Below are 18,013 nucleotides of genomic sequence, written 5' to 3' on the forward strand. Positions count from 1 at the left end.
CTACTATGTTTTTGCAATGCATCCATGTTGATGCATGTGGCTACGGCCCTTTTCTGCTGTTGTATAAAATTCCATTGGTTGCATATAACATGATTTATTCACCCAGTCTACTATTGATGAGCATTGTACATACCTCCTGGTGTATATATGGCAGATTAGGTCTAGAGTTTATTTCTAACAGTAAAATTGTTGTGACATATGACACACAGAAGTCCAATTTAAGTAGGTACTACTCAATCCTTTCCCAGAGCAGTTGTACCAATTTCGCAGATCAGGTTGCCCTGGAAACAGATTCAAATATTCCCATATAGGAAATTTATTGGGGGATGCTATTGGGAACACCCATAAGGGATGAGGGAAGCAGGATTTAGATCTACCGTCTTATTTGGTGCTTCCTGGTTTTTGGTCCAGTTGTGTCTCTTTTTCTATTTTTTTTTTTTTTCTTTTTGAGAGAGAGAGACAGCACATGCGAGCAGAGGGAGAGCAAATCTTTTTTCAAAACAATGTTTATTTTTGAGAGAGCAAGTGTGCATGAGAGCTGAGGGGCAGAGAGAGAGGTGGACAGCTGATCCAAAGCGAGCTCTGTGCTAACAGCAGAGAGCCCGATGAGGGGCTCGAACTCTCAAACCGTGAGATCATGACCTGAGACAAAGTCAGATGCTTAACTAAATCTTAAGCAGGCTCTCCGCCCAGCATAGAGCCCAACACGGGGCTCCGTCTCACCAACCGAGAGATCATGACTAGAGCTGCAATCAAGTTGGACGCTTAACCGACTGAGCCACCCAGACTACCTTTTCTTAACTTCTATTTTTTTCTCTACTAGTTTGAATATATGCAATTTATTTATATTCTCTTACTGATTGCACTGGAAATTTTAGCTTGCTTATTCAATAATCTAGAAAAGTAGACAATTATGTGTACAACTCTTCCTAGAAAATTTAATGTGTATTGTTTTTGCTTGAGGGTTGTTGGGTTTCTTGAAAACTGTGGATGGTTCTTCTATCATTTCTGGAAAATTTCCAGCGACTTTCTTTTCAAATACTAATTCTACACTGTCTTCTCCCTCTTCTCCTTCTGTAACTATTGGACATGTGTCAGCTCTCCTTTCCCTCAATGTCACTTAACCTCTCTCTCATACGTCCCATCTTTGTTTTTCTACACTGTATTCTGGAGAATTTTTTCCAAGTCACTAATTCTCTCTCAGGTATGTCTAATCTGCTGTTAAACTTACCCACTGAGTGTTCTCATTTCAATTATTTTAGTTTTCCTTTTTAGAAGTTTGTTTTTAAAGTGTATTTTCGTTCTCTGTTGATATTTTTATAAGACTTACTGAAGTATAATTTCCATAGCCCCAAATTCATCCTTTTTTAAATGTGCAATTCAATGGATTTTAGTATCTTCAGAGACTTGTACGATCATTAACATGTTTATCGCCCGAAAGGAAACTCATACGCATAAAGCAGTCACTTGCCTTTTTCTTCAGTCTCCAGTCTACTAATCTACTTTCTGTCACTATGGATCTGCTTATTCTGGGTATTATGTCTAAATGGAATCATATAATATGTGGCCTCTAGTGTCTGCTGTCTTACACAGCACAGTTTTTAAGGTTCATCTGTGTTGTAGCTTATGTCCGTACTTTATTCCTTTTAATGGCTAAACAATCTTCTATTATATGGATAAACCACATCTTGTATATCTATCAGTTGATTGATATTTGCGTCATTTCCACTTTGGGGTTATTATGAGTAATGCCACGAATATTCATGTATAAGTTTTTGTGCAGATATGTTTTCATTTCTCTTGGGTATATATATCCTTAGAAGTGGAATTGTTGGATCACATGGCAACTCTGTCTCACTTTTTTGAGGAACTGTCAAACTGTTTTACAAATGGCTGCATTTTTAATTCCCACCAATAGAGTATGAGGGTCCCAATTTCTTCACATCCTTGTTATTGTCCATCTTTTTTTTTTTGTTTGTTTGTTATACTATCCTAGTGGATGTGGACAGGTCCCCTATTCATATTTAAGCTTCCATTTATGTCTTAAAAATATCTAACACAACTACTTTTTTTTAAACTTTTTTCAACCCTTATTTATTTTTGAGAGAGAAAAACCGAGCATGAGCAGGGGAGGGGCAGAGAGAGAGGGAGACAGAATCTGAAGCAGGCTCCAGGCTCTGAGCTGAGCTGTCAGCACAGAGCCTGACCTGGGGCTCGAACTCACGAAGCATGAGGTCATGAACGGAGCCGAAGTCAGACACTTAACCAACTGAGCCATCCAGACGCCCTCTAACACAACACTAACATAGAGCATCTTTGAACTGATTTCCACTCTGTCATTTCTGCTGCTTCCTGCTCATGGTCTTGTAATTTGTTTCTTTTATCTAAGCTTCTTATTGTTTGGGGGAATTTAAATTGGAAATAATTGAAACCTAGGATGGAGGGGGACTTTCAAGAGGATTCCTGTTTGCCTCTGATAAGTGCATAGAAGCATTAACAGAAAAATGTTAAACTAAATTCTCAGCTTGGGGTTTTGAGACCACCCAGGCAGGATGAATTTAGACTACAAAAACTCACATGAAAATCAGTTTATCAAGTCTCAGAAAAAAATTTTTCCCCTTGATTCACTGCCAAAGGTTTGAACAGAGAAGTTTTCTTCCAATCCACAGGGTGGGAGAGTCGTGGGTTTTTTCCCCCTCCCAACTTCACTTTCATACTGTGGGAATGGTTCTTTGGGGTCTTCACTTTGGCCAGGCCCAAAACCTTGGTGTGATCGTTAAATTTCTGTGCCAACTTTGCTAGGCCACAGCGTCAGACACTTTTAACATTTCACTTTCTTTCCCCAATCCCCCAGAAGAGGACTATTTTTTCCCCTAACACCTGCCATCTCTTCTTCCTGTCCAGTATCACGCTCTCCTACTTCTGTTGGAGACAGGCATCAGAGCAGAGAGGGAAAGGTCAGAGATAACTGACTTCTCAAAGGTGTTCAACCCGAATGACTAGAACAACGTATGGGAGAGTGTACGCAGGAGGAGATGCCTGCCTGCTGGGGCAAGACAAACTCAACTTGAAATGCTTACCTTGTAAAGACGGTCAACTTTGTAACTAAGGCTCAAAGCGGCACCACATAACAGGAATGCAAAGAAAATACAACATTATACACATCAGTCAAACCGAAGAGTTCGGGTCAAGGTATCTCCAGCCAAGAGTGGCAAGATTCATCAACCACCGAACTTGAAAAGCCCAAAGGTGAATGTGGAAATTTTAAAAAGACGTTTGGGCAAACAGTTAGGAAATAAAAGAAATCCCAGTTGTATAACATAAACGTGTGGGAGAAAAACGTGCCAGTGTAAATAGCTGTTGTCTCTATGTATTGTGACAGGTGATTCTGTCACCTTTTGGCTTTTGGTTTTTCAATATGGTGACACAGTGTAATGTAATGAGAACAGGAGCCTGGCAGACCCGGGCATTACCTCTATGCCCACTGGGTAAGACACTTCACTTCTTTCAACCCAAGTTTTCTCACGTGAAAAACAGGAACAATAATGACAAGGTTGGTATCTGCATTCAATAACACAAAGGGCCTGCCATAGACAGTAAGTAGAAATTATAAGAACAGTATTGCATTGGGGTGGTTGCTCCTTCTCGCTTTCATTTTCTATGTTAATTGTTATTTGAAACACTGCTTCTTCACTGTTTCCATAGCATTCAATACCCTTCTTATGAAAGTAGTATATTCATGGGGCACCCAGGTGGCTCAGTCAGTAAAGCGTCAGCTCAGGTCACGATCTCACGGTCTGTGGGTTCAAGCCCCGCGTCAGGCTCTATCCTGACAGCTCAGAGCCTGGAGCCTGCTTTGGATTCTGTGTCTCCCTCTCTCTGCCCCTCCCCCACTCACACTCTGTCCCTCTCTCTCTCTCTCTCTGTCTCTCTCAAAAATAAATAAATAAACATTAAAAAAAATTTTAAAAAAGAAAGCTAAGCAGTTTTTCTCAGCACAGGTAAGTAAACTGTGAATTCTTTTGGTCTATTAGAAATTACCTTGATTTTATGTTCACTCCTGAGGAATAGTTTATAAGCACATGCCATTCTAGATCTGACTTTAACCAGCACTGGAAGAGAGAGATGATTGCTTTGCAGTTGTTTCTATAAACGGCATGGTGCGTGTGTGCACACACATATGCATTAAATGCAACGTATATACAGAATTGCATAGATCTATAGCAACAATTTAACCACCATTCAAGGCAAGAAACAGAGGATTATTGACACCACATTAGCCTCCTGTATATCATACATCTGTCTGCCCCAGGAGTAATCACTAACCCGACTTTTATGGTAACCATTTCCTGGCTTTTGACCCTTTCAGACCGACGTCTAACAGTAACTTACAACAGCTAATCCAAGCTTGGAAACATCTTATTTTCGCACAATTGCTGTATATAGCATACACTGGTAATGTAGCAGTCTCTAGGAGGGCTGCTTGGTGGCCAGAGAGCAGTAAGGACTTGTTACCATATGTCCTTATGCCTTTTAGAATTGCATCATCATTTGCATGTATGGCCCTTTGAAAAAGATAAATAACAATACAGAAATAAAAGCGGTGTCAAGGATACAGCACATGGAGGACAGCAAGACAAAAAAAATTTTTTTTAAGTATTACGTGTAAATTATTATGAGTAGTTGCCTGGGAGGAGAAATTGGATGGAATATCAAAACATCCTCTTGAACGCATCGAACAGCTTATATATAGATTATCGAGGAATCAATAGATCAAAATCTAACAAAAGTGAAGAACCCCAGCAGGTAAACTCAGCACTTAATACCACTTTTTTGTCATAGGAATGTTTGCCAAACCTGAAGAAAAAACCGTGATACAGACTAGTGTTTTGGCCGCCTCATCAGCGTTAGAAAAGCAAAAGTCATTTCTCTCCACCCGTTCTAACAAAGGGATTCTCAAAAACCACCCCCTTTTAGCTGGAACCCTGAGGGGCTGCACCCTTCATACGTGGGCCCCGCCCCAACATGCAGCACAATTTCCAGCCACCTGACTTATTCAGAAAACTTTGAGGCTTGAATTTAAATTAAGGAGCTCCAAAACTAGTTGTGCACCCAGGCACCCGGCAGACGCAGAGGAAAGTCCCCTCCCCCCCCCCCCCCCCCCCCGCCGCCAGAGGAAAATACCACCATCCCAGGCCTTCCCTCTCTAGACAATACAGATAGATTAAAAGTGGCAGAGTTGTGATTTTAAATCAAGCTCTTTTGACCCTAAAGCCTACGTTCTTCAACTTTACTAAACTGCCATGGGAGAAATTAGGTATATATGGGAAAGCAGGTCGCCTAATCCAAAGTTAGGAGGTGTTGAGATTTCTTACAAAACTTGCAGAAGTGATCAGCCAGCACAACAGATGTGTCCAAGGACAAGCACATTCTTGTTCGTGGAAAGGATCTAGTCCCTTTTTATACACATTCAATTTGGGGAGAGCAAGCTGAAATCTGCTGCTAATTTCTACCTCACTGATCCTTACCTGGTCCTCTAGGGCCACAAGTGTCCATCTGTCTCCACTGACAGACCTTTGTATGTTTAAGGATGGTTTTGAGGTCATCCCTCCCTCCCCTGCCTCGCCTTCTCCAGGCCAAGCGGCCTTTTGTTTTTCGGTGAAAACTCAATTAAATCGTTTTTATTTTTAGCTCCTTCAGCATTAGACAGTCACGAATGTGGACGGTTCAGTTTATCTATGTCCTTCGTAAAATGGTATCTGGGATTAAACCTAAAACTCTAGGCATGGTCTATAAAGCACAGGGTCAAGTAAGACTATCACTCACCATGCCACAAGTTTAAAACCAACTGCTACAGTAGAAAAAACCCGCATTACTGCAGTACAGACAACTAAAAACACTTTCTTTAAGCCTCTGAGTGAGAGCTATCTAAGATGCCTACATATTTTTCAAGATGTGTCACAACTCCTCAGGTTCTAGTCAAACTGGTCTTTGGTTCTTCAAATAAGCCACGAGCTTATTTGACAGAGAGGAAGCCTTCTCAAGGCGTGTTTGCTCTACTGAAAAAGCTCTCTACCTCCCTGAACCACCCTGACTCCCTTTGCCTGGTTGGTTCCCACTGGGCTCAACCCTAGCTTATGCCTCAGCATCACATTTTTAGGGAAGCCCAATTAGGCTCCTCTGTTTTAGGTTCCCATCACCCTTGCAACAGTAAATATTTTTATAATTACTCATTTAATGACTCTTCTTCACTAAACAATAAACTTCATAGAGGCAGGGACTAATATTAGAGCATTTTTCCCCCCCAAACATATTCCACTCCCAAAAGGGCACTGGCAATGGCATACTTTCTCTCCCTGCAGCCTTTTAGGACTCTGATATAAGCCTTAAAGGTCTCTCACCTCTCACTACCCTGTACTTACTTACACAGAATTAATTGGGGCGCCTGGGTGGCTCGGTCAGTTAAGCGTCCAACTTCAGCTCAGGTCATGATCTCACGGTTTGTGAGTTCGAGTCCCACATCGGGATCTGTGCTGACAGCTCAGAGCCTGAAGCCTGCCTCGGATTCTGTGTCTCCCTCTCTCTGTTCCTCCCCCACTCGTACTCTGTCTCTCTCTCTCAAAAATAAATCAAGATTTTAAAAATTTAAAAACTAATATTCACCTCCTGCCTTACTAGAGCACTTAGCCATTTGGGTCTACTGGGGCATTACTGGATCAGACTCATTCAACATACTGACTCTATCTCCCCCAGCTCTGTATCCATTGCAGACTCTGCCATTTAACCAGGGAACACTTCTGGAAGCCACAGCTTCTTAGGGTTCAAGGTAGTGAAGAGGTCAGCTGGCTTGCCCAAACTTAGGCAACTTAAGTTTGCCCAATATTTGCCACAATGCTTCTGAGGTGATTCGAAGACATATAAGTTGGAAAAGCTATTGTAACATTTTAGTCTCCCCAGAATCCACATGCCCCACAACTACCCATATTGTTATAAACAGAAATAGAGATGAGGTTGATTTCATACCTAAGGAATTCTGGCAGCTTCTTCCTTTTTTTTTAAAGACTTGTTCTGACTCTTCAGAAGTCTACATCATTGTCAGCCCTTATGGGATCTCTAAGCACCAATTCCAGTGTTCATAGGATTTATGTAACAGGGAGAAAACTAAGTTAATATTAAGAAAGTCATAAAAAAAAATTATTTGGAGGAAACCATTTGAGCCCAAAATATTCAATTTGTAGAAGTATGAAAACAGAACCTCCCCACATTTAGAGGAAAATGTCAAGTCATGGTTCAGTCACAAGGACGACCAAGGGGGGAAAAAAACAGGTTCAGAAGTTCCTTGTCCTAGTTTATTGCAATTGTTTGAATACCATCCTTGGAAATGGAATTGTTACTGTGTAATGCTTCACAATGCTCTTAGACACCCCTGGTTTGTATATTCCAACACAATCTTCACCCAAGGCGGTATAAAACAGCTCTACATCCAATGGCCCGTGGTACATCATGTGCTGACCCTCTAGACAAACACTGACCTACCTATTTAACAGGTCTTTAGCAACACATTTGCAAAATGTCAAGAAGCCACAATTGTTCATTCCTTTGTCCATATAAAATGCCTTGTTAAAATACAGATACTAGGTTTCTGGTATTCTAATAGCCAGTTGCATAATTCTATTGAAAAAAAGAAATGGACATCTGATACAATCTGCTTTCGGTAAACCTGTGATCTCTCCCCTTCTTTCTTGTCTACATAAAAAAACAAAGCAAAACTGTGCTTTTAAACAACTAGGATTTGTCTTTTGCTCAGGAGCAATAAACTCAAGTTTATAATTTCTAGAACCTTTCTCTCCTCTTTGAGCAATCCTGGAGAATGGAAGCGTTGCTAGAGTATTGTCCAGTGTTGCTAAGCATGTTATCTCCCCTGCTTTAAGTCAGAGGTTGCATCACAAACACTGATAGGGTCCCAATGGGCAACAGAAACGCGCCCAGTGCAGCGGGTCATGCTGGAGGCAAAAAACTCTGCTAAGCCCAGACTAAAGTGGCCATCATTCGGCTCCTGACAAACTGTCACCACAAAGTCCAATGGGTGTTTCCAGAGCTTCAGAGCTTTCCAGAGCTAAATTTCAAGAGAAGCTGAAATACAAAACATATCCAAATGTGACATCTCCTTATTTTTAAGTGTTAATAATTAGCTCTCACATTGGGCCAAACCATTTCAATGGGCAGATATTGTACACAGGATCGTTTAAACCCTCACTCTAAGCTAACAAGTCTATTTAGGTGTCTGTTTAAAGGGCGGGGGGGGGGGGGGTGGGTACCAAAAAGTCAAATTTGGAGCTCTGATTCTCTCTTGAAAAAACGTTTATTTTTATCTCTTTCCAATCTAAAATATTACCCTCCTTGCCCTAGAGCACAAAAGTAACAGGAGGTGATTACAAGCCTACCAAGGAAGGAAAAAAGAATGTAACCACCACTCCCAAGGAGTAAGCTTCACACATTCTTTGCTCCTGCTGTAAACACAATGCTGCGAAAAGCTCTTAGATTTTCACTCTTACCCTTTTTGCACAATAGCATTCCTCCTTGGATATGTGACCTCTTTCCACCTTTCACAATTTGAAAAATCTGCACTCACTCTTCAGGTCCCATCCCTCACCCTCCTCCCTGACCCAGCCAAGACAGACTGCAAATGAGCTCAATGTGCAAAACTGAGCCCTTTCTCCTTTTTGGAATTACAGGCTAAGGAATCTTGCTTACTTTTTCTCAGCATTTTCTGAATTGTTTTTTTGGTGACCGGGATCCACTCGTGCCCAAGTCAGTATCTGCTATCGTCACCTCCTAGCATTTTGCAACATTCATACAAAGCTAGAAAATCACTCCCTAATTTCTGGTCTTTATATACCTAAGTCAAATTCCATTAGCAACAAACAGTTAGCATCTAACTTTTAAGCGCCTGATGCTACATGGCATGACAAATATGTTCTCTATATCCTACAGAAGGAGTGCTGGATCCAGGTCAGAAGAATTCCCTACCACGCAAGCATAATACTCTACGGGGCACTCAAATACAGAACAGACTGGGCCAACAGCCTTTGAAGTCACTTATGTCAGCATCAGAGGCACCTGAATATGTAGCTAGAATCTGGTGTCCGACTAAAAATACCTAGCCTCTCTCGTTCTTGGAAACCATGTTAGAAGCGTAAGGATCGTGCAATGAGTCTTCTCTCATGGAAGTTCCACTTGTATGCCTTTGTTTAGTTCAGAACAGAGAAGTTAACAAGATATTACAGAATGGAAACGAAGGCCAGGCATCTCTTAAGTTTATTGGAGAATTCTTAGTTGGGAGAGGAAAGATCACAGACAAATAATTCATAAAAGATAAAAAGAACAATTAATTGCAAATTATTACAAAAGTAATTTCTGAAATGTTTATTTTGAGCCACTGCAAAAACAAAATTATAGTGCATCCTGAAGTTCATATTTTGATAAATGAACATATTAAATGACTGAAAAGCCAAAAAAAAGTCACCGTTATACAAGATCTTAATGTAGTAATTCTGCACAAATAAACAGCTACGATTACTCAAAGCTGCTTTTACTATATATATATTAAACAAGAATGTGAATTACTTCAAACACTGCACAAGTAACCAAAGTTAGCAAATCCAGCAATATTAAAACCTGATATTAAATAGTATTCAAACATTACAGCAAAAACAAAACAATGAACTTCTAGAACTACAATCCTACCCATGTGAAAGGAATGTACAGGGATGGAAAAAACAATAATAAATAAATAAAGTGACAAGAGTGACCAACACTGCATCTGTGTCTTCAGAGCAGGAATCCAGTAAGTGAGTAAATGTGTGCAGGGTCTTTTGCTAAAAATGGAAACAAAAATGCATTTCACTTTTCTTTTTAGTATAATCACGTAATTCCCACTGATGCTCTAACTGTCTTGTGCTGGTGACAGGTGGGCAGGGTTTTCAGTGGAAAGCATTTTCCCTACACCCTGAGTGTGGATGCATTAATATTTTTTTTTAAAACTGTGGAAAGTTTCTTTTGAGAAATATAAAATTTAAAGCAATATACTGATGGGAAAGTGATAGTTATTTGTGAAAGAATACTACTAGCTAAATAATTAACTAAGAAGACATCTGACTCTGGACTCTGATGATGAGTCAGGGTTAAGGTCTGCGACTGGGAAATGTGCACTGATGTCAAAGCCATGTGAGTAAATGATCTTTCACTTTATACATGGTACATTTAATAAGTAATTAAATTCTCCTGCCAGCAACATAAAACCCTTATTTAAGCAAAATGGAAGTATTATGAATTGAATTAATTCACGTCAAATATCTGAAAGGGTAAGTGGAACATTTTTCAAAGTAGAAAGATGTTATCACGTATATTCACCAAGTGAATACTCTCAGAGGTTTTATTACTTCATTAAATTCTATCAACCATCCCAATAGATATTTTAATTTTCTTCTGTGATTTACAAATGAATCATTCATTTTGTATAAATCAGGAAGTATTTTCAAAATCAACATTAATAACATCCAAAATATAAATGTAGTTTAAACGTGGCTTGGGAAAAGACTATCAAAGAATTGCTACATTTTGGTCTAAAATAATGTTCTAAAAAAAAAAAAACCTATCAGAAGGCCTCTTCCACTTTCTTCCCACAGATCCTTCAAGGGTTCTGAAATTGATAAACAGAATTCAACTCAATGCACATCACAACCTAACAGTTCTGAATAAGACATGGTAATTTCGTAAGAGCCAAAATGCACAGAATGGCAAGATCACAATGTTATATAATACAAATAGGTCAAGTAGATCTGTAATAAAATAAGACGGGTAGTCCTCAACAAACAAAGCTGTTCTGAAGACTGGGCAACCAAACAGACGGAACATGTCTTTGGAATAATCACAAAGTGCCTTTAAAGAATGTGAGTTTAGACTGCACTTGATTAAAAGATACTTCTCTCCCTACAAGGAGCTTTTAACTCACGCTTCTTTTCACATCTGCCAATACTTAATATTTTTCTCTATGCCCCTGCGTGAAACTGATACAGGGGTAGAGTTCCACTAGGATTCTTACCATGCATGCTAACTAACACCTAAAGACTGGTCTGTCCTTACGTCATGGCTAAATCAGGGAACTCTGAATCCAGCAAAGCTCCAGGTAAATGCAGAGAAAACAGAGACAGGAGGAAAATCTTCAAAATGATTTCTACCATAATAGAAATAAACATAAACACTTTCAAGCACAGAAAGTTTTAACGAAACTAATATATTTTCACTTCAGCTGAAAAGAAAGTCAGAACACAATTTGGCTGTTAATCACACCCGTACATATATCCAAGTTACTAAACACAACTTGATAGTTATATACTTGTAAAAATTCAATCCAAGCTTAATAAGCAGTAAATCCGTGTTATCAACAACCCAGGTGCCAGCATGTATAAACCCAGTCCAGTGCTGCTAAATCTCAAGTTCTGAGAAGCAAAAGACAGAAACAATTCTGGTTATATACATTTCCTGCATTTCTCCACCTTAAAAAATACTTGAAGAAACTTTAGGCAAATTTATTTTTAAGGCTCACTCCATTTCTGTATCTTAAGTTGAGAAAAACCAAAGCTTACAATGTAATCTCAAAATATTTAAGTGGCTTTTGGTATTTTTCTTAAAAAGCAAATTTTACTCTCTCATTACAAAATACATTTCTCTACCATAATTATTAATTTGAATTAATGTAAGTGCCCTTATTCCTTGCCCCTTGGTGGATGCTATGTCTTCTACACTTTGTGCAGCTTCCAGAACAGTCAGTGCTCAGGGAAAAAGAAAATGCAATGGCAGGAAAAAAGAAAATGTAATGGAGCAAAACCAAAGCCCCCAACAAAAGGTGATTTACTCTAGATTATAAAATCCACTAATGGAAGAACCAAAAACTCACACGCGCATACCCTCACGTACAATACCAAGACACAAGCGCTATTCGAGTCAACTTGCAGTTTCTGAAGACAAGGAAGTAAAAAAACACAGAGCCCAGAAAAATCATGTCAGTCAACTTTACAAAACAGTGCAGATACTATTTTATCGGGGAGAGGGAGCCTGGGCATCCCTTCTTTTTCTAGAAAAAGCTCATCCTTGCTAAGAAGAGAGTTGTTTGTTTTTCAAAAATCCAACAATGAAAATCATTATTGGGCTTCTCTAAATGCATTTCCATAGTAACATTAATTTTTAAAATTTTAACATGTTTTGCACCTTTATTTTCATTTATAGGATAAATTAGGGATGCAAAATAGTTAAAAAAAAAACAAGAAATAAAAATTCTTACTGCACAATCTTTATAGACATTTTATTTTAAAGCACCTTTTAAATGTCAACAGTGGGTTTCTAACCAAGAAAACAGTAAAATAAAAAAGGGCACGAACCCACTAGGCAAGTCAAAAGTATTCCTCTACATACACATACACACACACACACACACACACACACACACACACACACACACACTTTCATACCAGATGGATTGGCAACATTAGCAAATAATGTCATCTAATGAAAGGCTGGGGAAACTATCATTTACGGTATTTAGAGAAACCTAAAATACTAACGTTTCTAAGAAATTAAATAGTTTGGGGGGATTCAAAAAGCTACCAATAGCTGAGCTATGAAAATAAAAATGACTTTTAAAAATAAGAAAAAAATTCTATTGGGGGAAGAAAAACCATTAGCCTCAAAGCTATTTTGTCAGATTAGTTCTTAACAGGATAGCATTTGTCTGCAACGTCCTTGGCTGCCTGGGTGCGGTTCATAGCAGCACTAACTTGGATGCAAAAAGAATGCTGTCAGTCAGTGTCCCTGAAAACGTCATGGTCAGACCTTCCGTCAAATCAGTGTTCTTAGGATCTTAACACACTATGCACGTGTCTAGAAGAATAAATGAAGATCATATTTGACAGAGATTACAAAAGTATGAACTATATATATACAACGTGGGATGACGGAATGCGCTTTTAAAAAGCTCTATCTACTTCCCTCCCAGTTCACGGTAAGTGTTAACAGTTTACCCTATGCATCCTTATCTGTTACTTCCTCTCCCCAAACAACAAAATGGACCGGCTGCGAGTTTGTTCTATGCGTTTTCCAAGAGCCAGTCAAACAGTGACTTGCACCTCTCCTCCCCAGGCGTCTTCTCCCGCATGTCATAGTACCGCAGCACAGCCTGCAGGAGGTCCCCCACCTTCCATCCCTTTCCTTGTAGTCGTTTTGAAAGCTAGGAAGAAAGAAAAGCATGTCCAACATTAACCAAAGACAATTTTCTAACAATCAAGTTTTCATTTTTATTTTTAATATCAGATAACTGTAAGAATCCTGCTGCCTGTGGTTAAAATATTATTCCCCAGTTTTATAATGAAGTCTCTTCTCCACTAAATCACCACCCCTCTTGCTTCCTGCCTTTGACAAACACATCTCCTTCACAGAATGACACTTTGGGATTGTTGGGAGACAGAACTCCACAAACCTCACCCACCCCATAGTCTGTGTGGGAGTCTAGTCTCCATTTCTACAAATTCTTGACCTAACTAAATACATCTGGAACATAAAATAATCAGGAACATAAAATAATAAAGATAATGTCAATCTTAATAGAAGGATGTGGATTTTTCTGTTCACAACATGCAGTGTGGCTTTTTTCTGGAATACACACTCTGGCCTCAATGGAAACATGGCTTTCTAAGTTAAGAAATGTTAGTGTTTCGACAAAAAACAACCAAAGTAAATAAATATTGTGGTGATCATTTCACAATATATACAAATATCAAATCATTATGCTGTATACCTGAAACTAATATAATGTTATATTTCAATTACACCTCAATTTTTTTAAAAAGTAAATACAGGCTTAAATAAACTCTATTGTCACCAGAATCAGAACACGTCTTCACTCATTCTTTTTTCTCTTTAGTCCCGTAAAAACTAATTTTGTAATATAAATATGCTTAACCTTTTTAAAAAGTATCCTTTCAGAGATATAATTCACAGAGCATACACTTCATCCACTTAAAGTTTACTAGTCAATGGTTTTTAGTATACTCCCCCCGTTGAATGCAACTCTTACCACAATCGATGTTAAAACATGTTTCATTCACTACACCAAAAGGAAAGCTCTACTTATTAGTAAACACGCCCCATTTGTCACAAACCACTCAACTCTAGGCAATCACTCATCTACTCCAGTCTCTATAGATTTGCCCATTTTGGCCATTTCATGTAAATGTAACCATAAAACATATGCTCTCCGGCGACCAGTTTCTTTCACTTAACATGACTTCAAGGTCCCTTCATGGTGCAGCATACATGTACTTCCTTCCTCTTTACTGACAGATAATATTCCACTGCATATATTACCACATTTTATTTATCCATTCCAGGATGTTTCCACTTTGGGCCTATTATGAATAATGTTGCCATGGACATGTGTTTTCACTCCACTTGGGTATATACCTAGGAGTGGAATTGCTGGGTTATAGGATAATGCTAGGTTTAACTTTTTGAGGAACTTCCAGAAAGTTTTCCTAGGTTACTTGGGGAAGAGGTCCCTTGCCCCAAGCACTAACATGCTCACGCTCAGTTCTACTGAAGGCCTTCCTTAGCCCTCAGTTTATCCATGACTAAATGACTTGAAAATGTTTGCCTCTCTACAGTCAGTTCTGACACTTTTCCTACCCATTCCTTCTCCCTGACAATTCATTCCTTGAGCATCTCTTTCTGTCTTATTTTCTCCTTCTGCTCACAAACAGAAACCTAAACTAGAAAACTCCAAAAAGTCCAAGTAAAAACAAATTACAAAATGCCAAAAAAAATTATTTTTACCAAATGCCTTTTCCACATACTTCTTTCAACAATATCTTTGTAAATCCTAAACCAGGAATCAAGAGTAACTGGATTGTTCCTTTTTTGTTATTACAGATCAATATATACTGGTTACTCATTTGACTATTCTATACCTATAGGAAGATTAAAATTCTGGTAAGGAAAATTCTGGGCCAAAAACCTTAACACTATAAACCAAAACTCTTGACTAACACGGTGCCTGGCAAACAGTTAAGTAAGTTCTCCGTAAAGACATCCTATTAATGCATCGAATCTGACTGTCCTATTATTAGAGCCCTATTAAGTCCTCAAAGTGGTTCATGATCCCTTATGAGATGTTTAAACCTTTACTGGCTTTTGAGTATGCTGGTGTCTCCCACTAGAGAGGCTAGATTAACAGAGTAGGAGACATACTAATTACAAGGCACAATTATGAATCAATTTAAAACAAAGAATAACTCAGTTTTTGCATACGAACACGTTTATTAACGGCACCTAACTTGGAGTACTTAGGATGTGCCAGACACTAGATGAAGCATCTTTTTACATCCTCACAAAAGCTCTGTGAGGACTATGGTAAACTCCATAGTCATTTTCACAGTGCAGTTAAGGACACGGAGACTGGGGAGCCTGCCTGTGGTTATGGCACAGCGGACATCTGGACCCAACTATGAGACTCTACCACCTAAACGTTTACGCCCTCTGCTATCAAGGGGCATCTTACTAGACCAACCACATGACACAGAGCAGCACGTACGGCAAAACGCATCCTCACAAACACTCTGTACGGCAGGTCCTTACTTGTATAAACTCCTTCTTCGCAGAGTCATGAAGACAAAGTTCTGCCACTTCAGCCTCCGAAGCGACGAGCCACTGAAGGATAATCCTTAGCTGGGGGTCTACTGTGCACGGCTCCATGTCGATATTTGTAATGAGCAGAATCTTTCGGTCTTGCTCCAAACCTAATATTGACATTTAAGCAATATAAAGTAAAACTCATCAATTCGATTCTCAACACCTCTGGTTTCCCAGGACAGGTACTTTCCATTTCTTAAGATTCAAGCCAATGCTGGAAAAAAATCCGTCCTTTCTTACTCCTATGTTGACATCAACTAAAACATTTATTTGAAAGGGCAAAACAATTCTACAACAAAGGAGTAACACTGATCGTCTACTGAGAGCACAGATGTAAAACTCTACTTTGAGGCACTGAATTCAGATCCTTTATAAAAGCCATAATTTGTGTCAAAATACAATACACAGGTAAAGAAAGAGAAACCAAACTATAAAGCTATAATTACCACCAAAATAGAAGTGAAACACAAAAATACAATCTCAAATAAATAATCCTATTAAATGGACTTTAAGAAAGCTGCTTGAACTGAGAGAAGGAAGCAGCAAGCCCTTGTATCACACGTATTACATCATAAGTAACGTTCTAAGCTCTTCTGCTATACAAACTCCTGGAATCCTCACACCCACCCTATGAGGTGGGAACTATGTGAGAGATGTGAGGCAAAGAGAGATCCAGGGTATGACAGTGGGGAGGTGGCTGAACCAGGATGTGAACACAGGCAGTCTGGCTCCATGCTCTGTGTAATCACTTCATTCTTTAGGCAGAATGGGGGAAAAAATGTCATATGCAGCCACTTAATATCCCAAGCACCAGACTGGGGAATTTTCTGGCACACTCCTTGATAAATAAAATACTGCTCTCAAGTTTCCTTTTTTAATGAAAAGTACGTTTTCAACATAAGGAAGGATGAATCGCTGTTGATGATAAAACTAATGACCTGTGGACCCATATCAAGTGTTTACCCACTCCTGCTTAACAATGGCTGAGCAAAAAGCCGAGCTGAGACAAGGGCCCTCCCACACAAGAGATGCACGGTGGGCACGCTGGAAGACATCATGCCAGTTTGTACCAGCAATGGAAATTTGGTGGTGGATGGCCCTGATTCTTCTTGAGGGCACTGGAGGGCATTCTAGACTACCACTGATCATTTTTAGGATGTGTTGGTTCCTAATTTTTTCATTTAAAAAAACGGATCCGTGTCACGCTTTAAGATAAACGTACTGCCTTTTTCCTCCTCTCCCCCCACTGACTCTCAATCAAAAACGGGTCTAGTGCACTATGATACCAGGCGTGGCCTCAGGGCCATTCAGTGAATCCTTCAGAGGTCATGGGGTCGGAAGCTAAGTCACCTCAAGACTTCTCTGTATTACTGGCTTTCTCAGCTCAGAGCTCCTGGCTCTTTGGAGAGGTTACTAAACTCCAGCGAAAAGGGAAGGAGCTGACCTACTGCAACTATAAACAACAATGAAAAGTAGGATTTCCATAATTTTGAATTTTCTATAAATTCATTTCAATCCATCTCCTAATTTACCAATTCCTAATTTAACAAAATTGAAAGTTGGCCACAATTTTCTACATGATGAGACAACTGGGATCTCAAAGGTGAGTGATGGCATGGCATATATCCACATGTAATTCTTCTGATTTCTATCTACTCACAAAAGAAACCCTAAAGAGCTTGCTAGTGCCAAAAGTAAACTTTGAAAATGAATTTCATTATTTATATTCACCTGTATCTTCTTTTCTCTTATTCATTCTTCAGTAAAGTCAGTTAAGTAATGACTAGTTCATTAGAGAAAATACTCACCACACGCATTTACACCATGTACTGCCTTTGGAATAACTTTGCTCACAGGCATGACTTGGGAAAAAGGATACAATTTTTCTAGACAAAGTCAACACTCTTTAAGTCAACAAAAATAAAGCAAATTATTACCCAGCCTATCTGTGACTCTAAAAGTATTGTCCTACTCCTACTTCATATCTGATGACAAAAACTTACTTCTAGAAGCCCGATATGAAGAATGTCTATTTAGCAGAAGCATTGGCACTAAAAAATAATCACCTCAGTTCGGAGGATTTTATCTCAAAAACCGGTACATGATCTCCCTAAATAAGGAAGGCATAATTGGTGACAAAACTGATTGGAAACTCAGGTGTTATGAAAGTACATTTCAAGAAATTCATTTGGGAAGTTTTCTCAGTTTGTCTACTTGCAAAGAAAGGATGAAAAAAATCACTAGTTCAAAAACAGTATCTCAAACAGTATGA

The 18,013-nt window shown here is 39.1% G+C and overlaps 1 protein-coding gene across 11 annotated transcripts in view; it reads right to left on the reverse strand.

Moving 5' to 3' along the window:
- Positions 1-9,300: 9,300 nt before the first annotated feature.
- AKAP11 (A-kinase anchoring protein 11) overlaps positions 9,301-18,013 on the reverse strand; it is a 50,364-nt gene continuing 41,651 nt past the window's right edge. For all 11 annotated transcript variants that reach the window (XM_045477721.1, XM_045477639.1, XM_045477658.1 and 8 more), the window contains 2 exons: positions 15,688-15,848; positions 9,301-13,285 (listed from right to left, as the gene is read on the reverse strand). In XM_045477721.1, coding sequence (XP_045333677.1) covers positions 13,145-13,285; positions 15,688-15,848 — 302 coding nt within the window. In that variant the 3' untranslated portion in view covers positions 9,301-13,144. The remainder of the gene's footprint in view (positions 13,286-15,687; positions 15,849-18,013) is intronic.

Source organism: Leopardus geoffroyi, chromosome A1 (genome assembly GCF_018350155.1).
Source record: "Leopardus geoffroyi isolate Oge1 chromosome A1, O.geoffroyi_Oge1_pat1.0, whole genome shotgun sequence".
NCBI lineage: Eukaryota > Metazoa > Chordata > Mammalia > Carnivora > Felidae > Leopardus > Leopardus geoffroyi.